The sequence below is a fragment of the Crinia signifera genome, chromosome 6 (genome assembly GCF_055691185.1).
Source record: "Crinia signifera chromosome 6, ASM5569118v1, whole genome shotgun sequence".
In the NCBI taxonomy this organism is placed as follows: Eukaryota; Metazoa; Chordata; class Amphibia; order Anura; family Myobatrachidae; genus Crinia; species Crinia signifera.
Genome location: NC_139222.1, coordinates 10,825,812 through 10,847,805, shown reverse-complemented (window position 1 = coordinate 10,847,805; position 21,994 = coordinate 10,825,812). Strand labels below are relative to the sequence as shown.

At 47.3% G+C, this 21,994-nt stretch overlaps 1 protein-coding gene across 1 annotated transcript in view; it reads left to right on the top strand.

Annotated features, from left to right (window-relative positions):
* LOC146007432 (uncharacterized) overlaps nucleotides 1-16,395 on the top strand; it is a gene marked incomplete at its 5' end in the record, with an annotated part of 35,639 nt that extends 19,244 nt beyond the window's left edge. The window contains 3 exon segments of the mRNA XM_083145782.1: nucleotides 68-170; nucleotides 8,202-8,313; nucleotides 14,235-16,395. Coding sequence (XP_083001908.1) covers nucleotides 68-170; nucleotides 8,202-8,313; nucleotides 14,235-15,613 — 1,594 coding nt within the window.
* Between the last annotated feature and the right edge of the window lie 5,599 nt (nucleotides 16,396-21,994).

Genomic DNA, 21,994 nt, shown 5'->3' with positions numbered 1-21,994 from the left:
ATGTGTACTTAGCTTTCTAATGAGCCGTAATCAGATCATATGTGACTCTGGTTTCCATCTGGTGTAGTCCCCCAGACTCTGGCCACGCGTTTCACCGGTACGAAGGCTTAATCACCAGTGAGGAGGACGTGTTGGGTCTCCTTTATTTGTACGAATCTACAAGCTACCAGGTTAGGTGCTTCGGGTTTCGGCGGCACCTCCCTGCATTATTGTGATACGTCTTACTTTAGGTCTGTCTGGTATCAATGGCAAATCAGGGCTGTGGAAGTTCCTTCCGCTCTGTATGATGAGACAATAGCGTAACTCTCTCCTAGGGGCTGACGGCTTCATGTCCGCTCCTACATTGACCGAGTGCATCATCTGACCGGTCACCTAGCAATTTTGAAAGTATATGTGACGCTCCGTTTCTCCATAGCAACAGAGAGCGTCATTATTTTCTTGTGTGAATGGGTGCTGTTTTGTCTCCCAGGTTACGTGCGGCGTCTCTTACATTATTCAAATGTGTGAGACGAACATCTATTATTCATGCCAGCAAATAGCGCATTTCTTATATATTTATATTTTATACATTTATATTTATTTTAATGGTTGGCTAAGGTGGTCTGCTCCCTATTCTGGTACCTTGAATGGTTGTGTATGGTGGTCTGCTCCCTATTCTGCGCTAAGGTGGTCTGCTCCCTACTCTGGTACCTTGAATGGTTGGCTAAGGTGGTCGGCGCCCTACTCTGCGCTAAGGTGGTCTGCTCCCTATTCTGGTACCTTGAATGGTTGGCTAAGGTGGTCTGCTCCCTACTCTGGTACCTTGAATGGTTGGCTAAGGTGGTCTGAGCCCTATACTGGTACCTTGAATGGTTGGGTATGGTGGTCTGCGCCCTATACTGGTACCTTGAATGGTTGGCTAAGGTGGTCTGCTCCCTATTCTGGTACCTTGAATGGTTGGCTAAGGTGGTCTGCGCCCTACTCTGGTACCTTGAATGGTTAGCTAAGGTGGTCTGCTCCCTATTCTGGTACCTTGAATGGTTGTGTATGGTGGTCTGCGCCCTACTCTGGTACCTTGAATGGTTAGCTAAGGTGGTCTGCTCCCTATTCTGGTACCTAGAATGGTTGGGTATGGTGGTCTGCGCCCTACTCTGGTACCTTGAATGGTTAGCTAAGGTGGTCTGCTCCCTATTCTGGTACCTAGAATGGTTGGCTAAGGTGGTCTGTGCCCTACTCTGCGCTAAGGTGGTCTGCTCCCTATTCTGGTACCTTGAATGGTTAGGTAAGGTGGTCTGCACCCTATTCTGGTACCTTGAATGGTTGGCTAAGGTGGTCTGCACCCTACTCTGCGCTAAGGTGGTCTGCTCCCTATTCTGGTACCTTGAATGGTTAGGTAAGGTGGTCTGCACCCTATTCTGGTACCTTGAATGGTTGGTAAGGTGGTCTGCGCCCTACTCTGCGCTAAGGTGGTCTGCACCCTATTCTGGTACCTTGAATGGTTGGTAAGGTGGTCTACTCCCTATTCTGGTATCCGGAACACCTGGTGAAGGTGGTTTGCTCATCATTCTAGCATCTGAAACAGCTATGGCGGTCTGCATCCTGTTCCAACACACAGAACAGCTAACTAAGGTAGTCTTCACACCATGTGGCATTTAAATAAATAAGGAGGTCTTGCTCAGGTGGTCTACACCTAGAATGGCTATCTAAGGTGGTCAACATTCGGCACATCTGTCTATGGTGGTGTCTGCCACTAGAAATGGCTAAGGTGGTCTACGCCCCATTCACACATCCAGAACAATCTTATATGGTGGTCTGTACCCTGCCCGGCACCCACAATGGGTATCTAAGGTGCTTTGTACCCTGAGACATCTGGCTGAGTTTGTCTGCTCCAGATCCGGTAACTAAGGCCATCTGCTCCCTGTTACAGAACTGATCATCCTGCTCAGGAAATGATGGAGGAGATGTTTTTTCTAATTAATCGATAAACTGATTGTCACTGATATTCCCAGCGTCCCGCCCCCTGACCTCCCGACACTACCAGGGAGCCAGCGGGCGGGTTAGGTATTAATATAGTGTTCTGATAATATCTGTCCCCCAATCCCTATCTGCCCCCATCCTAGTGTCCCTGTGTGCCCCCTCCCTGTGTATACAGCAGTGTGAGCCGGGCTATATACAGGCAGCAGCAGCCAGTGTGTCCGGGGGCGGCAGCAGCGGGTTCGGGGTCTCCCCAGTGACGGCGGCTCCGTGCACTGCTGAGCAGTGTCACCTCCCCGGCTGCTGCCCGGCAACGGCACAGAGAGCTCCCCAGCGGCAGAGGGCGCTGCAGGCGGCGGTTCCATTGGACGCGTCACAGTCACTAGATGAGCATGATCACTTTCGGTGTATTCGCTTCCGCGCTGCGGCCATTTTCTCGGAGTCTCCAGAAGAGGGAAGTAGCGGGCGGCGCCGCCGCAGAGAAGTGTCCGGACTCGGAGCTCCGGGAGAGGCGGCCAGCGGGGTGTAAGTAAGTGCTGCAGTGTCGGTGTGAGCGGTGCTGGGGAAAGGGTTACACCTGACTACCTGCACCCCTATAGACCTGGGTGTTGCTGTGCCCCTATAGACCTGGGTGTGGCTGTGCCCCTATGGACCTGCGTGTGACTGTGCCCCTATGGACCTGCATGTGACTGCGCCCCTATGGACCTGCGTGTGGCTGCGCCCCTATGGACCTGCGTGTGGCTGTGCCCCTATGGACCTGCGTGTGACTGCGCCCCCATGGACCAGCGTATGGGAGCGTCACGGTGACATCACTCTTATCTCTATTACTGACACAGGGACCTGACTGGGGAGGTGAGGGGGTCTGGGAGCGTCACAGTGACATCACTCTTATCTCTATCACTGACACAGGGACCTGACTGGGGAGGTGAGGGGGTCTGGGAGCATCACAGTGACATCACTCTTATCTCTATTACTGACACAGAGACCTGACCGGGGAGGTGAGGGGGTCTGGGAGCGTCACGGTGACATCACTCTTATCTCTATTACAGACACAGGGACCTGACCGGGGAGGTGAGAGGGTCTGGGAGCATCACGGTGACATCACTCTTATCTCTATCACTGACACAGGGACCTGACCGGGGAGGTGAGGGGGTCTGGGAGCGTCACGGTGACATCACTCTTATCTCTATCACTGACACAGGGACCTGACCGGGGAGGTGAGGGGGTCTGGGAGCGTCACGGTGACATCACTCTTATCTCTATTACAGACACAGGGACCTGACTGGTAGGTGAGGGGGTCTGGGAGCGTCACAGTGACATCACTCTTATCTCTATTACTGACACAGGGACCTGACCGGGGAGGTTTCTTTTTATCTGTACTTAGTGGAACCCATTTTGCATACGTTTTGAAGTAAAAAATAAAAAAGACGGAGCTGGTGATGTCACACTCCCAGCTGGCAGTGAAGTTTGTTCATGCTGTACCTGCACAGCGCTGTCAGTGCCCAGAGTTAAGGAACACTTATCAGGCGCAAAAAAAGATGAAATAAGCAGATATATACTAAACATTTTATACTTGTCCAACTGTACAACATAATAAATTTGGTGATCTTGTAATACTTATTATATTGAATGCTAGAGTTCCCTCCTAAACACCATTATGGGTGCAGCCATGTTGAAATCGGTCACCTGACTTTCCTCAGCCACTCAGGGCCCTGCACCCAGATCAGCTGTTAGCATCTTCCAAAGGGTGAACACACAGTACTATAAAGGGAACTTCCTGACCAACCAAATTTGCCAGTACAATGTCGCTTCTGCAGAAGTAACAGCTTAGTGCTGAGCTCCCCGGTACTTTGTATCCGCACGGTTCCAGTCCGTCCAATCCAGTTCCAGTCTGGTTACTTCACATCCGTGCTCTGCTCCAGCGTTCAGTTCCAATGTAGATACACAGTGACTTGTTCCTAGCAGCAAACATCCGGTTCTAGTCTTGTCACCGATCCCCTTTCTGTTTCCGTCATCAGTCTGGTTCCTATTTATTACTATCCAGTTCCAGCCCAGTAATCAATATGGTTCTGTTATGTCTCTGCGGAATACCCTGTGTATACAAACATTAGTGGCAATGGGCATACACATAAACATTGGTGGTCAGTGGGCATACACATATATAAACAATGGTGGGCACTGGGCATACATATTTCACGCAAGGAATCCTACATTAATCACAAAGTATGTAAGTAGGCAAGCGATATAGAGTGACGCATATTACGAGCATGATGTTGCAGAAGAGCGCTCATCAATTAATTAGGAACAAGGCAGTGGGGTAAACTGAATGTCCTGTGGGGTGCCAATCAAGCCTGGCACTCAGAGTAAGAAGCAGAATGGACAAGTTAGGGTAATTGTAAGGACTGTGCTAATTACACGGGTTGTGTGCATGATGTGTGGTCAGCAGGCTACATGGTCGACATTGTGTCAACTGTTTTACAAAAAGCATGTGTAGGACAGTTGTTCATCTAAACCGAGGGGTTGTACTGTTTGTAGTTTATAGATCCACCTCGCTTCAAGTTGAAGGAGCTGGCGGCCTCTGTCACCTCCTCTGGAGTTCGGGGGTACACAATCAATGATATTGCCAATATATATATATATATATTAAAATCTGGCGCAGGTGGACAGTGTCAGCTATAATGTATACATTACTGGCCTGCGCCAGCAATACAGTAATATATATAAACCCCGCCCATTATGTAAATAGCCTTTTCTATGAAAGATTTTCAGCAAAGTCTTTCGCCTCCTGAAAACCTCTCGCTCTTTGGGGAAAATAGCTCAGTGTGTACGCACTACTTTGGTGAAAGATATATCTATCTATAGGCCCATACACACTAGTAGACTTTCATTTCAAAAGACTTTGCCAAAATCTTTGATAGATATATCTTTCACCAAAGTAGTGCGTACACACTAGACTATTTTCCTCAAAGAGCGAGAGCTTTTCAGGAGGCGAAAGACTTTGCTGAAAATCTTTCATATACAAGGCTATTTACATAATGGGCTGGGTTTGAATTCCAAGGGTGGGAGCAGGGTCCATTTTAATCAGTGCATTCCTGTTCTTGGTGCCTGATTCAGAACTGATTGTTGGCAAAATCCCGCCCGTGTGCACAGCAAACATTTTATTTGTAGCCGTGCACATAGGGAGAAAATTATTCACACCATCATGTCCATTACACATTATACCACATACTAGAATGCCCATTACACAATATGCCACACACCATTGGGTGATCGGCAGTGGGTGATAGTGATGGATAGCGGGTGACAGCAGTGTAAGGGTGGTGGATTCAGGGTGACGGGCAGTGGGTGATAGTGACAGATAGTGGGTGACAGCAGTGTAAGGGTGATGGGCAGTGGGTGATAGCGATGGATAGTGGGTGATAGCGATGGATAGTGGGTGACGGCAGCATAAGGGCGACATCGGTGTGAGGGTGACGAGCAGTGAGTGATAGTAATGGATAGTGGGTGACAGCAGCATGAGGGTGGTGGATGAGGGTGACGGGCAGTGGGTGACAGCAGCGTGAGGGTGATGGGCAGTGGGTGATGGTGACGGCAGCGTAAGGGTGGCCGGTGATGGTGACGGAAAGTGTACTGGCTGGGGGGGCACATGCCACCCTGCCACCCGACACAGTCCGCTACTGGAACTTGGGCCCCTAGGATTATGGGGCCCTAGGGCAACTGCCCATCAAGCCCTTGCATTAAGATGTCCCTGAATATATACATTGCTGGCCTGTGCCAGCAATGTATATATTACTTGCTAATACGTAATCATTGGTGCCCTGTGGCACCAATAATATATACATTGCTGGTCTGTGCCAGCAATGTATATATTACTGGCTTATTAATAACATTGGTGCCCAGTGGTGCCAGTAATATATACATTGCTGACCTGTGCCAGCAATGTATATATTACTGGCTTATTAATAACATTGCTGCCCAGTGGTGCCAGTAATATATACATTGCTGACCTGTGCCAGCAATGTATATATTACTGCATTATAAATATCATTGGTGGCCAGTGGTGGCAGAAATATATACATTGCTGGCATATGCCAGCAATGTATATATCACTGCCTTTAACATTGGTGGTCAGCGGAGGAGCAGGGAGGATGCGGCCAGTGGGCTGTGGGCCGGGCGTTCGGCTGGGGGGGCGGGGCGCTCCGATGTGCTGCTGTGTACTGTAGCCGGGAGGAGGGGGAGAGGAGGCTGCGCTGCGTGCATATCTGCAGCCTGTGACCGGACAGCGTGGGAGCGAGGAGGGGTGAGTATAAGCAGGGGGAGGGAGCGGGCGGTCAGCTGGGCTGAAAGTCTGTGATCTTTCAGCCCGGCTGCCGTACACATTTAGCGATGATGGCTAAAAAACTAGCCATCATCGCTAGATGTGCTGGTAAAACCAGCAGACTTCCCACCTCGCTACCGATGATGCGGGAGCGCGCATCATCGCTAGTCGGGGATCTCTGGCCCATACACACTAGGCGATTTTCAGCTGAAAATCGTCAAGTGTGTATGGGCCTATAGATTTTGGCAAAGTCTTTTGGAGTGAAAATCTTCTAGTGTGTGTGTGTGTGGGCCTTAAGGCTTCACCTATAATAGCCATGTTTGTGTCCGGCCTCAGCCCGGTGCCACCAGGTATTATAGGGAACAAGGTGCCTAATACCTCTAAACTGGACAAGAGGAAAAACTAACTAAAACCCAGTAAACAAGCAAACAGACAGTGGCACAATTGTTCCCAATGGGTAATTTGAGGAATGACCCCCAAACGGACTCTAAAGGCCTAAGGGATACGGTCATTAGGTCTACACCAACTGGTTTGACATGGGTCTAGGTTGACAGGTAAGTAGGTCGACACAAGCAATAGGTTGACAGTCAAAAGGTCCACATGGGGTTTTTCACTGTTTTTTGAGCCGACATGTGCCGGCAGGCAGTATTTCATGCACTACCATCCACTAGGGTGTGGTGGGAGAATAAAATAGTGTGCCCAAAGCATTGCGAGCAATGCGGGGTTATGCAGTGTACTTCAAACTGTGTCAATGTCGACTGATTTGACATTCGGGTCAAAAAACAGTGTTGACCTCGCCCATGTCGACCCAGTGCTTGTCCACCAAACCTAGTTGGTGTAGACCTAACAACCCAGGCCTAGTCAGAAGGTAAAAGCACAGAAGTAATGACCCCTCTGCTCTGTGTACAAAATATGGAAAATCACTCTGCATGGAGGTATAGGAAATAACAACATACACACGAGCAGTGTTAATGAATGCTACTATGCATGAAGATGTTAAACAAAAGTAACTCACAAGTATAATGCTGGTAAATGCAACAATGCATAAAGATGTTACACAAAATAATTAACAAGTACAAAGGCGCACAGTGTTTTAGAAGCCACTTGACCTGGAAGAGAGACAAAAAAACTCTAAACAGAATCTCTCACAGAATGCTAGTAAGGCACAATGATGGCAAGGGGGTGCACTTATCTCAACCTCCTAGGTTCTGCAGGGCCTGTGTCCTACAGGACTGTTACTGGACTCAGAAACAGGGACTTGCGGCAGACAGCAATTCCAACAGCAAACTAAGGCAAGGCAGCAGCACGTGGAGTCTGGACAGCAGACCCACGGCTGGGAACTCAGGCTGGAACACTAACCAACAGACTGCACAGTGAGAAGCCACTGCTGTGGAACAAAACAGGAAATATAACCAGCAGGGAGCAGCTGGTCAGAATCCCTAATGACAGGTAATCAGCTAATGAGAAAAATCAGACCAGGTTGCTTAGCAACAGCTAAATAACAAACCAGCAGCAGCACACCTAACCGATTCCAGTTCAGTCATCTATCTGGTTCTAGCCTGTCCCATTTCCTGTTGCTACCCCTCCTGTAGCACATATACATTCATGGATTGTACTAAATCATAAAAGCTATAACCTATAACAGAATGTAATGGACTGTATTTCCTATTTTAAGCAGCTTTTGCAGCCTGCTGGGAACAACAGCCAGGTAATCAGCACCTGTAACCTTGGCTTACACCTCTGCTGGGTACAGGGCTCCTGATGCTGGACAAGCTGGCCAGGAGATATACACAGTGCTGCTGCCTATCCCAAATACACTGCCAGCACATATAAACATAGATGTGAAGATGCATGTAATATATGTTCTTAGCAGCCCCCCGTCAGTAATATTCAGACATTATTAATGTATTTTATTTTGTGATTTAATTAGGGTGAAACACTGACCGATATTAAAGAACAAAATAAAGAGGGAGAAGAAGAGATGGATGTGAGGGGTGACCAGCAGTGTAAGGAGGAGGAAATCCCTGCAGGTATCAGTACAGGTGAGTAATAATCACTAAGTACAGAACAGAGGGTAACTCTGTGATGCTGCCGCAGTGAGTACTCGGAGAGTGAATGACAGGAAGGGACGGCTTGGGGGAGGTAACAGGAAGTGGCGGCAGGAGCGTCATTATCAGGGTGTGTTCCGTCCATTAGCCGTGACCATATATGTAGAGAAACACGGGCCAGTATCAGTACTGCAGCGGCCAGTCTGTGTGACCATAGAATCAGGGAGCCGATGTTCCCCATTTCTGGGATGGTGCCGTGTATGGTGAGGTGGTTGCTGAGGACCTTGCAATGGCTCCGGTGGCCGTGTATAATCTTGTGTGGGCAGCTGCTCACGTGTGATGGTTACTAGGTCTGTAACCTCAGACATGGCAGCTGCGTAGGCTTCTGTGTACTAATCACAGGCACATATTCTCCTTGTTCAGTCTCTACAGTATTATCTTATTCTATACCCTCTTCTATCAGCTCAGACTAATGAGGGAAATGTATCTGCCCCGTGGGTAACGCTGGAGCCAACATCTCCTCTTACACCAATGTTCTCAGCTGTTCCCACAGCCTCCCCGCAGCCTGGTGCTGCTCCTACAAGGCACATTGCCGCAGTGATTCCATCATTAGTCAATGGGAGGAGACCCGGTGACATTAGTAGAAGTAGTTTATTTATTTATAAGGCGCCACAAAGTGTCCGCAGCGCCGTACATAGCAAACATAAAAACAATTTACAAGGTAACGTACAGGGTGCGTTGATAAAATGCAGCATAAATAGGGGTATAGCTGATAGGACTAAAATCAGCATCAGTTCAGAAGTAGGTTTTGAAATTGTTGAGGAGACTGAGGATGAAGTAGAGGAAGGGAAGAACAGGACAGGAGCACAGGTGAGGTAAAGAGGTAGGGTGAGTACGTGAGGAAGGAGGACCCTACTCATAAGAGTTAACAGACTAAAAGGAGGTGGGTGGACGAACGAAAAACAATAGGATAAGTAGGAATGGAGGCAGGATAGGAGGATCAAAAGAGGTTCGGAGGAGGAGGGATAGGCTAGTCAAAAGAAGTGGGTAAGGAAATCAGAAAGCCTGATGGGTGGCGGGAGGTTGTTCCAGTGCAGGGGGGGCAGCGCGAGAGAAGTCTTGGACACGGGAGTGGGAGGAGGTGATTAGGTGAGAGGTCAGTCGGAGGTCAGTGGTGGAGCGAAGAGGACGGGAGGGAGTGTGGATAGAGATCAGTGAAGAGAGGTAAGAAGCAGCTGAGGAGGAGAGAGAGCCTTGTAGGTGAAGGTGAGGAGTTTAAAGAGAACTCGGAAAGGAATGGGGAGCCAGTGAAGAGATAGCCAGAGGGGGAAGGTGGAGGCAGAGCAGCGGGAGAGGAAGATGAGCCTAGCAGCAGCGTTAACAATGGATTGGAGAGGTGCGAGGCGGGTGAGAGGTAGCCCGAAGAGAAGGATGTTGCAGTAGTCAAGGCGGGAGATGACAAGATAGTGAATGAGAATTTTGGTCGCGTCAGTGGAGAGGAATGGTCTGATGCGCGAGATGTTGCGGAGGTGAAAGCGGCAAGACTGTGAGAGCACGAATGTGGGGGGTGAAAGAGAGGGAGGAGTCAATGATGACACCGAGGCATCGCGTTTGGTCAGTGGAGGTGATCTCGGTTTCACCAATGCTGATGGAGATAGTGGGAGAAGAGGGGATGTTCGGGGGATGGAAGATTATTGGCTCCTGCGTTACCAACAGGGCAGATTAATTTCCCTCCTGTGCAGTATCACCTGTCATAGTGCCCATTATCTCCCTGTGTTAAGGAGCCCATACACGCTGCAATGCGGCGGCTCCATTTTGTACTTTGAGATGCGCGCTCCTGCGCATCTCATTGTACAGTACAAAAAGTATGTGCTGCACAAACTTTTTGTACTAGCTTTTCATTGCATCGCATTGCATGCACAAGGCATGCGATGCGATGTGTACTATTAAAGTACAAAACGTACGCCCACAACGGAGCGTGTATGGGCTCCTATATGGTGTCTTCCATGTCCTAGAGCTTACAGTCCCCACCTACCAAGTACCTCAGCCTATAACAGCCACTTTCCCAGATCTGCAGTCATTCACTGGTATTCTGCAGCCATCAGGACTTCAGCCCCAAGTAGTGTAAGCTCGAGATCACATACAGATATATTTACATGGAACAGACACCTCAGAGATTACTAAAAGTAAACCGCATGCCAGATCTTCACTATAGCACAGGTAATCCTCACTGAAGAGTATGCTCACCAATTGTCCAAGCAGCATTCTGTGTGATCTCCTTCTGTACCCTACTCCTCTGTCCTGCCGCTGCCCCATTCTCCAGCTCAGTCCTGATGTCCCCATTCTGTGTGATCTCCTTCTGTACCCTACTCCTCTGTCCTGCCCCATTCTCCAGCTCAGTCCTGATGTCCCCATTCTGTGTGATCTCCTTCTGTACCCTACTCCTCTGTCCTGCCCCATTCTCCAGCTCAGTCCTGATGTCCCTATTCTGTATGATCTCCTTCTGTACCTTACTCCTCTGTCCTGCCCCATTCTCCAGCTCAGTCCTGATGTCCCCATTCTGTGTGATCTCCTTCTGTACCCTACTCCTCTGTCCTGCCGCTGCCCCATTCTCCAGCTCAGTCCTGATGTCCCCATTCTGTGTGATCTCCTTCTGTACCCTACTCCTCTGTCCTGTCCCATTCTCCAGCTCAGTCCTGATGTCTCCATTCTGTGTGATCTCCTTCTGTACCCTACTCCTCTGTCCTGCCCCATTCTCCAGCTCAGTCCTGATGTCCCCATTCTGTGTGATCTCCTTCTGTACCCTACTCCTCTGTCCTGCCCCATTCTCCAGCTCAGTCCTGATGCCCCCATTCTGTGTGATCTCCTTCTGTACCCTACTCCTCTGTCCTGCCGCTGCCCCATTCTCCAGCTCAGTCCTGATGTCCCCATTCTGTGTGATCTCCTTCTGTACCCTACTCCTCTGTCCTGCCCCATTCTCCAGCTCAGTCCTGATGCCCCATTCTGTGTGATCTCCTTCTGTACCCTACTCCTCTGTCCTGCCGCTGCCCCATTCTCCAGCTCAGTCCTGATGTCCCCATTCTGTGTGATCTCGTTCTGTACCCCACTCCTCTGTCCTGCCCCATTCTCCAGCTCACTCCTGATGCCCCCATTCTGTGTGATCTCCATCTGTACCCTACTCCTCTGTCCTGCCGCTGCCCCATTCTCCAGCTCAGTCCTGATGTCCCCATTCTGTGTGATCTCCTTCTGTACCCTACTCCTCTGTCCTGCCGCTGCCCCATTCTCCAGCTCAGTCCTGATGTCCCCATTCTGTGTGATCTCCTTCTGTACCCTACTCCTCTGTCCTGCCGCTGCCCCATTCTCCAGCTCAGTCCTGATGCCCCCATTCTGTGTGATCTCCTTCTGTACCCTACTCCTCTGTCCTGCCCCATTCTCCAGCTCAGTCCTGATGCCCCCATTCTGTGTGATCTCCTTCTGTACCCTACTCCTCTGTCCTGCCCCATTCTCCAGCTCAGTCCTGATGTCCCCATTCTGTGTGATCTCCTTCTGTGCCCTACTCCTCTGTCCTGCCGCTGCCCCATTCTCCAGCTCAGTCCTGATGCCCCCATTCTGTGTGATCTCCTTCTGTACCCTACTCCTCTGTCCTGCCCCATTCTCCAGCTCAGTCCTGATGCCCCCATTCTGTGTGATCTCCTTCTGTACCCTACTCCTCTGTCCTGCCCCATTCTCCAGCTCAGTCCTGATGCCCCCATTCTGTGTGATCTCCTTCTGTGCCCTACTCCTCTGTCCTGCCCCATTCTCCAGCTCAGTCCTGATGCCCCCATTCTGTGTGATCTCCTTCTGTGCCCTACTCCTCTGTCCTGCCGCTGCCCCATTCTCCAGCTCAGTCCTGATGTCCCCATTCTGTGTGATCTCCTTCTGTACCCTACTCCTCTGTCCTGCCGCTGCCCCATTCTCCAGCTCAGTCCTGATGTCCCCATTCTGTGTGATCTCCTTCTGTACCCTACTCCTCTGTCCTGCCGCTGCCCCATTCTCCAGCTCAGTCCTGATGTCCCCATTCTGTGTGATCTCCTTCTGTACCCTACTCCTCTGTCCTGCCCCATTCTCCAGCTCAGTCCTGATGTCCCCATTCTGTGTGATCTCCTTCTGTACCCTACTCCCTGTCCTGCCCCATTCTCCAGCTCAGTCCTGATGCCCCCATTCTGTGTGATCTCCTTCTGTACCCTACTCCTCTGTCCTGCCGCTGCCCCATTCTCCAGCTCACTCCTGATGCCCCCATCTGTGTGATCTCCTTCTGTACCCTACTCCTCTGTCCTGCCCCATTCTCCAGCTCAGTCCTGATGCCCCCATTCTGTGTGATCTCCTTCTGTACCCTACTCCTCTGTCCTGCCCCATTCTCCAGCTCAGTCCTGATGTCCCCATTCTGTGTGATCTCCTTCTGTACCCTACTCCTCTGTCCTGCCCCATTCTCCAGCTCAGTCCTGATGTCCCCATTCTGTGTGATCTCCTTCTGTACCCTATTCTCTGTCCTACCCCATTCTCCAGCTCAGTCCTGATGCCCCATTCTGTGTGATCTCCTTCTGTACCCTACTCCCTGTCCTGCCCCATTCTCCAGCTCAGTCCTGATGTCCCCATTCTGTGTGATCTCCTTCTGTACCCTACTCCTCTGTCCTGCCCCATTCTCCAGCTCAGTCCTGATGCCCCCATTCTGTGTGATCTCCTTCTGTACCCTACTCCTCTGTCCTGCCGCTGCCCCATTCTCCAGCTCAGTCCTGATGCCCCCATTCTGTGTGATCTCCTTCTGTACCCTACTCCTCTGTCCTGCCCCATTCTCCAGCTCAGTCCTGATGTCCCCATTCTGTGTGATCTCCTTCTGTACCCTACTCCTCTGTCCTGCCCCATTCTCCAGCTCAGTCCTGATGCCCCTATTCTGTGTGATCTCCTTCTGTACCCTTCTCCTCTGTCCTGCCCCATTCTCCAGCTCAGTCCTGATGTCCCCATTCTGTGTGATCTCCTTCTGTACCCTACTCCTCTGTCCTGCCCCATCGTCCAGCTCAGTCCTTATGTCCCCATTCTGTGTGATCTCCTTCTGTACCCTACTCCTCTGTCCTGCCCCATTCTCCAGCTCAGTCCTGATGTCCCCATTCTGTGTGATCTCCTTCTGTACCCTACTCCTCTGTCCTGTTGCTGCCTCATTGTCCAGTTTCCTTACAGTTAGCATCTTAGTCACATTATAGTTGGGTCCTCATGCCCCGGGCATCCATACACCACGTGGTACGAGATGCCCGGTGACACCACGAGAGGAGTAGTGCCCCATATGTTTCCTTACATTTAGCATCTTAGTCACATCATAGTTGGGTCCTAATGCCCCGGGTATCTATACACCACGTGGTACAAGATGCCCGGTGACACCACGAGAGGAGTAGTGCACCGTATGTTTCCTTACAATAGGCATCTTAGTCACATCGCAGGTGCAGAGAAAAGCCTCTGATTGCACTACAGACTCTGGGCTGTGACTTGGTGTCGCACACGTACAGTCACAGATGACGCACAACAGAACGTGTGATATACGCTGCTGGCACTGCATTGTGGTGCTTTGTGTATGTGTTCAGCCTCAGTCACACACTGATGTACAAATGTCGCACACACCAGAGATCAGTGTACACTAGCAATGTCGTTCTTCCACCTCTGTCTGTTTTACTTCTCCAAATAAGATGCACATTTGGGATGAGAGACACTCTGTGCTGCTGTGGGGCACGGGGCCTGGCACGCAGAGGGCTATACGGTGCTTCTGCAGTAATTAAGGACTCATCTGTGGAAATGCTCCACAGTGTAACACAAGATCTCTCTTTCCATGCGTCTGTTATTCCCAAGAAGGAATTACCCTGATGGATAAACCCCATTTTGTTTTTCAGATTTGAAAATAGAAGATGACATCACAGGAAGTTCTCCAGGAGAAAACCGCATTCCTCTAACTATACATTCAGTCCATCACAGTGCAGATACATCGCCTGCTCCCGCCGATAGTGAGGAATGTTCTACTGATGCCACCGATAATGAGGAATGTTCCACTGATGACACCGATAATGAGGAATGTACCACTGATGACACCGATAATGAGGAATGTTCCACTGATGTCACCGATAATGAGGAATGTTCCACTGATGGCACCGATAATGAGGAATGTTCCACTGATGCCACCGATAATGAGGAATGTTCCACTGATGACACCGATAATGAGGAATGTTCCACTGATGCCACATTTGGTACACCTAGTACATCTCGCAAAGTATTTGCCTGTTGTGAATGTGATAAGTGTTTTCCATGTAAGTCAAAGTTAGTTGAACATCAGAGAACTCACACAGGGGAGAGGCCGTTTCCATGCTCTGAGTGTGGGAAATGTTTTAAAGTAAAGTCTTATCTTATAACACATCAGAGAGTTCACACAGGGGAGAAGCCATTTATGTGTTCTGTGTGTGGGAAATGTTATAAAATGAAAGCGCATCTTAATGTGCATCATAGAACCCACACAGGAGAGATGATGTTTCCATGTTCTGAGTGCGAGAAATGTTTTACACTTAAATCAGCTCTTGTCCTACATCATAGAACTCACACAGGTGAGAAGCCATTTTCATGTTCCGAGTGCGAGAAATGTTTTGCTTTGAAAGATGATCTTGTTAAACATCAGAGAACTCACACAGGTGAGAAGCCATTTCCATGTTCTGAGTGTGGGAAATATTTTGCACAAAAAAAAGATCTTGGGAGGCATCAGAGAATTCACACAGGGGAGAAGCCGTATGCATGTTCTGAGTGTGGGAAATGTTATACACAGAGAGCACATCTTGTCCTACATCAGAGAACTCACACAGGGGAGAAGCCGTATGCATGTTCTGAGTGTGGGAAATGTTTTCCACATAAATCAGCTCTTGTTGCACATCAGAGAACTCACACAGGGGAGAAGCCGTTTCCTTGTTCTGAATGTGGAAAATGTTTTATATATAAATCAAAACTTAATAGACATCAGCTAAGCCACACAGGGGAGAAGCAGTTTCCATGTGCTGAGTGTGAGAAATGTTTTGCCCTGAAAGGAGATCTTGTTAAACATCAGAGAATTCACACAGGGGAGAAGTTTTTATGCTCTGAATGTGGGAAATGTTTTACACAAAAACAAACGCTTTGTGCTCATCAGAGAACTCACACAGGGGAGAAGCCGTATGCATGTTCTGAGTGCGGGAAATGTTTTATATATAAACATCATCTGGTTAGACACCAGAAAATCCACACACAGGTGTAATGTAATACCCGGAAGATAAGGGAAATGATACAGGCTGGTTACATTACTCTGACAGTAAAAAGGAGAAATGTTGGCATAAATATGATGTATTCACTTATACCAAATTGTCAGGCGCTGTTTGATCTTAAATATTCATTATATAACCTTATTATTAATATCGGTCTCTATAGGATTTTTCGTGTCAGTGCATACACGAGTAGTCTAAGGGGGACATTTACTAAGATGTGTATTCTGCTTCACATGTGGTGTTGCTATGGGCAACCAATCAGAATCTACTTCCTGCCTGTCACAGTGTCACGATCGCGCTGCGGGGTCCTCCTCAGCGTTCGGCTCAGGTGTCCCTTTGATAGTCAGATATGAGCTGTCCCGGGGAAGCAGGAGGCTGACATCTCAGTGTTTGAATATTGGCTTCTTTATCCGGGATTAGTTGTAGATTCAGAGCATTTTCTACTTTGTCTCTCATTCGCCATTCAATGTGTTAAATAAGACGGTGGACAGCAGAAGGCAATTGTGAGGGTGAGAACTAATGCTGCCCATACACTTGTGAGTTATTACATGTAATCATTTGCTTTTGACCACATCTGGCTGATAGATGAAATGTTTGTATGCATTTTAATGGGACCATTAAACAGGATGCGCGGGCACGCCTTTGAACGCTGCACCGATAGATCGTATGTGCTGCACATCATTTCTGTTGAATTGCAGGAGCGATCCCATGTAGTTTTTAACCACATGCAATCGCTCAAATGCAATCCACGGGTGGGGGGGGGGGGGGCAGCGGAGAGAACGCTTTCAGTGGCTTGGGGAGAGGGGGCCGAAGGGAGCGCTGGAGGTGTGGGAGAGGGCAACATTGTATTGTAGCGCTAGCGGGAGTCAGCGGTGGTGGCAGAATTATTTAAAACACTGGGCAGCCCTCTGATAGGCTGAGACAGCTTAGCCAATCAGAGGGCTGCCCAGTGTTTTAAACAATTTTGCCACCACTGCTGACGCCCGCTAGCACTACACTACAATGCGGTCCTCTGCCAGCACCTGATGTGCCATCTCAAGATGGCATGGACATCGGGTGCTGAAAAGGGGCACTTTTTACACCGCAAGATGCAATCGGGTTTGATGGACATCGCACTTCGATGTTGCATCAAATCCGATAGCATAAGTGTATGGGCAGCATTACTTTTGATATATATGTATATATTCCCTATTTTCTTAAGGCTGTCTCATTCTGTGGTGGTGAGTGTTCCTGCAATGCCGATTCTGTATCAGGGGCCCATCTGCACCAATGCACAGAAAAGCAGAAGCGTTCTCTTTTCATTTTCACTCCAACTTGCTGATGACCAAATGCTCTCATCTGCGGTGATCATATTACTGCCATACCTCACTGTGTCCCCTAGTCTCCTCCCACCTTAGAGGCTAAGCAGTGATTGGCCTGGTTAGTTCCTGATTAGGAGACTACCAGGGAATACCTGGTGCTGTAATCTCTCAGACAGCAGAAGCGCAGGAACTATTCCCAGTGGAGTATTCTATACAGCCAGATCTGTTCTGTTCCTCTGCATCTCTCATCTGTCAGCCTTTAGGATGCTAACTGGTGCTGAGCAATATTATAAATGTATTCACTGGAACCTATGGATACTAAATATTGTATCTATTGCTGAGTACGGAATGTTCTCATTCAGTGTCATGCGTTATAACTGACATTTCCTTGCCGATGTCACCTATTGTAGTGACTCACATCTTATTACCGGTGGTGACAGTTATATAGGTGATAATCCGTAGTGTAACCATTGTATGTGATCACAAAGACCTTTCCTATCATTATAAGGATTTCTGCATTTATATGTATTGATTATGTCTTTCATGTTTGTCTTTATTGCTAAATATATGACGCTATTTTAAACTATCTTCTGAATAAAAGTTTTTTTAATTAATTCACTGATCATTTTATCCCCTGTTGTTCTTCTTTGGTTTTCTACGACTGACTGTTGTTTTCAGTTATTGCTCTGAACCTACCTTGGAAGCACCGCCAACCTGATACCACATGGGATTACCGGTAATGTGGTTTTGATGTTGGTAAAATTTGATTATTTACTTATGTTACACTTCAGTGCCTGTGCGAATCCTCCCCACAGTGTGTATGGTTGCAGACCCGTCAGGTTGTTTTAAAAAGTGATGTGGGTCTTTAGAGCCTGTGTGAGAGGTAGAGAATTCCAGAGGTAGGGGGCAGCATGTGATAAGTCTTGGAGGTAGGAGTGGGAGGAAGTAATCCCTGGGCAGTAGAGGCTGCGTGCATTATCAGAGCGAAGAGGGCGGGCAGGAGTGTAAAGGGCGATGAGGTCAGAGATGTGAATGGGTGAGTAAGTGTTGGAAGCTTAAATTGGATTCTGAAAGGAAAGGGAAGCCAGTGAAAGAAACTATGATATTCTTGTAACCTTTCTTATTTCTGTAACAATGAGATTTGAAGTTTGGACCTGGATTAAAAATCTAAATCTTAGTTCTGGTTTTCTGCGTTTTCCAACCCAAGACCGAGAGCATGTTACCATTTTCTTTATGTATTAATAAATTTGTGTGCATGTAAGAGTCAGTGCTTGCCCTGGGCATTGGCATACACACGGTACTCTGGCTGGTGGCAGTAACTGATTTGATTTAGCACATGCGCTGAGGTAGTCAGTAAGGTGTCACCGGCAGTGATATTTTGCCACGCCTAAAATAGTAGAATTTATCACCCTTTCAGACCTGACCTCTGACAGACTGATTAGAGGAGAATTACAACTAATTGAACTTCAAAAATAAAAAATTCCTTGGGGACAGATTCAATATACCACCCAGAGACAAGAAGAAACCAATTAAGACTTTAGAGAAAAAAACATTGACGAGCAGTTCAGTATACAAAAGACCCAACCTAACATACCAGCAGTATATGACATCACTACATACCAGCAGTATACGACATCACTACATACCAGCAGTATATGACATCACTGCATACCAGCTGTATATGACATCACTACATACCAGCAGTATACGACATCACTACATACCAGCAGTATATGACATCACTACATACCAAAGCAAGACAAGAAACAGAGACCCCAGCAGAAAACAATATTCTAGCTGATGAGACAACGAATACATCGATATCTGAACAATCGTTTTCAATACATGAAGTAGAAACACCGTTAGAAGAAAACGCACATTACGACCATCTAGCTAGGATTTCACTAGAACAAGGATGGGAATCAAGCAGAACAGAGGGACATACCATCAGATTCTCAATATTAAAAACAGAATTCGCAATACATCAGGGTACATCTGAGAAAGGATCAGAACTAGAATCAAACACTGACCAAAGAACATCTAAACAACATCAGACCTCACCAAGGGGGTTATTCTAGTTCACTCTTTCTGACAAAATCCTTCTTAGATGGACAAAACCATGTGCACTGCAGGTGGGGCAGATGTTACTTGTGCAGAGATAATTAGATTTGGGTGGGGTTTTACTTCAAAGTGAGATCTATATTGCAGTGTAAAATAAAAGCAGCCAGTATTTACCCTTCTCACAAACAAAATAACTCACCCAAATCTAATTCTCTTTGCACATTTTACATCTGCCCTCCTGCAGTGCACATGGTTTTGTCCATCTAAGAAGGATTTTGTCAGAAAGAGTGAACTAGAATAAGGCCCCAAGTGAGACAACAAGCACCCAGACATGTGTCGACATAGCACCTCTTTTTTTAGGGGTGAAACACACAGCACCTCCATAAATAAAGAAAGCAACGAGATGGAGAAATGTAACAAACACAATAAGAGGACTAGAAGAGGGTGCAGAGGAGGAGGTGGCAAGAAAGAGAGTAAGACACAGGAGGGGGAAATAGGAAAAGGAATATTCATTTTAAGCAACCATATCATGACAAAAGAACATACAAAATTACTATGTAAAGGGCTAAAGTTCACTCCTACCAATCAATGAGACAAGTTCCAGACGTACCTTGATTTACATAATTTTACAGGAAAACTCACATAACAAGAAGTTTTTTGCAAATACAACGCCAGCACCAATAAGAAACACTGATAATGGGGACCAATACAAACATACACACCAAAAACCAGCATCGACCTTCTACCCCAGCTACATGAAAGGCGCACAGGGAGACAGTTTCACAAAGATGGTAGAAAAAGATCTAGAAAAACTAGACATACACAATCATGACAGAAACCTAACTATTATTATTATTATTATAATTTTATTTATAAGGCGCCACAAGTGTTTCGCAGCGCCGTACAAAGGAACAATACAGGGAGACAAAACTTGGCATAACATTGAATAAATAACAAAAATACAGTACAAATAAAGAGCACCACAGTTCAATACACATTACAGCTTAAATGTAAGTAGTGAGGACCCAATCAACATACAACTAGAGGCTTGAGGCCAATGATGGAGATGAGTATGAAGATGGTCACTGAGTGTTGGAGTAAAGGAGAGCTGTGAGTGAAATGTGAAGAGAAGTGGGCTTTGACAACAGGAGGGAAGAGGGCCCTACTCGGAGGAGCTTACAATCTAGTAGGAAGGGGAGACAGACAGATTACAAGAGGTACAAGCAAGTGGGTGGTGGTTAGATAGCAGGATGTAAACAGGCAAGGGGTCGGAGAACCAGCTGGTTTATGCAGTGGAAGGGTACGCTTTGATGAATAGGTGAGTTTTCAGTGCCCGTTTGAAGCTTTGCAAGGTCGGGGAGAGTCTAATGGAGCGAGGGAGTGCGTTCCACTGAAGGGGTGCAGCACGGGCAAAGTCCTGTACTCTAGCATGGGAAGCAGTGATCAGGGTGGAGGAGAGACGACAGTCGTCAGCTGACCGTAGAGGGCGGGAGGGTGTATGAATGAATAATAACTAGAAAAGAAATATCAGCATTACAGGATCTACAAAACAATCACTCAATAATAATAATAAAACCAGTTGACAAAGGGGGAGGGATTATAATTCTTAATAAAGCCGATTACCTAGAGCAGTGGTTCTCAATGCCGGTTCTCAGGACCCCCCAACAGTGCATGTTTTCCAGGTCTCCACACAGTGGGCCTTATTCTAGTTCACTTTTAGAGGCAAATTCCTTCTCAAATGGACAAAACCATGTGCACTGCAGGGGGGCAGATATAACATGTGCAGAGAGAGTTAGATTTGGGTGGGGTTTTTCTTCAAAGTGAGATCTATATTGCAGTGTAAAAATAAAGCAGTCAGTATTTTCCCTGTACAGAAACAAAATAACTCACCCAAATCTAATTCTATCTGCACCTGTTACATCTGCCCCCCTGCAGTGCACATGGTTTTGTCCATCTGAGAAGGAATTTGCCTCTAAGAGTGAACTAGAATAAGGCCCAGAATCACAGATGAAATAATTAGCTCCACCTGTGGATCTTTTAAAATCTGTCAGTGAATAATGAGTGCACCTGCTGGGTGACATGGAAAACGTCCTTGAGGACGAGGTTGAGAACCACTGACCTAGAAGAATCACAGAGAATTCTGGGGGATACAAAAACATACTCCCGACTAAAACAAGACCCAACCATTAAATTCAAACAAGAGTTAGACAAACACTTACATGAAGGACATACAATGGGGATCCTGAAACAAAAAGTATTACAATTCATACAGACCAACCATCCAGTTATACCAGTGTTTTACTATCTCCCGAAAATCCACAAAAATGCTGTAAAGCCTGGTAGGCCAATAAATCATCAAACCTCTCACGATACTTGGATACCTTTTTGCAGCCATATGTTCAAAAACAGATCATTTCTAAGAGACACCACACATATACTAGACAAACTTCAAAATACCCAATGGGACCAAGACCTCTGGATGGCCACATCCATTGTTACATCATTATATTCAGTGATAGAACATGAGCAAGGGCTAGAAAGTATTAAATACCATCTCACACAGGATAAAGATTTAGCAACAGAACAGATACAATTCATTATCACCAGCATAGATTTCATTCTTAAACACAATTATGTCTGGTTTGAGAATTGGTTTTTTATGCAGACCACTGGGACAGCAATAGGCACGAGATTCGCCCCCAGAAACGCCAACCTCTTCCTGAGTTGGTGGGAGGACCACCACATATGGGGGGAGGTGACTAGAGGCGAATCTCGTGCTACGGACAAGGTACATAGATGATGTGCTCTTCATCTGGAGAGGGGATGAGCAGTCATTAAAATAATTCATTTCACACAAACAATAACAAGAACAATCTAATTTTCACAACCAAAAAATAAGTACATTTCCTCGACCTAAACATTTACACAGACAAATCTTGGATTCAAACAAAAACATAATTAAAAAAACAGTAGATGTAAACAGCTACATACTGTCAACCAGTTGGCATCACC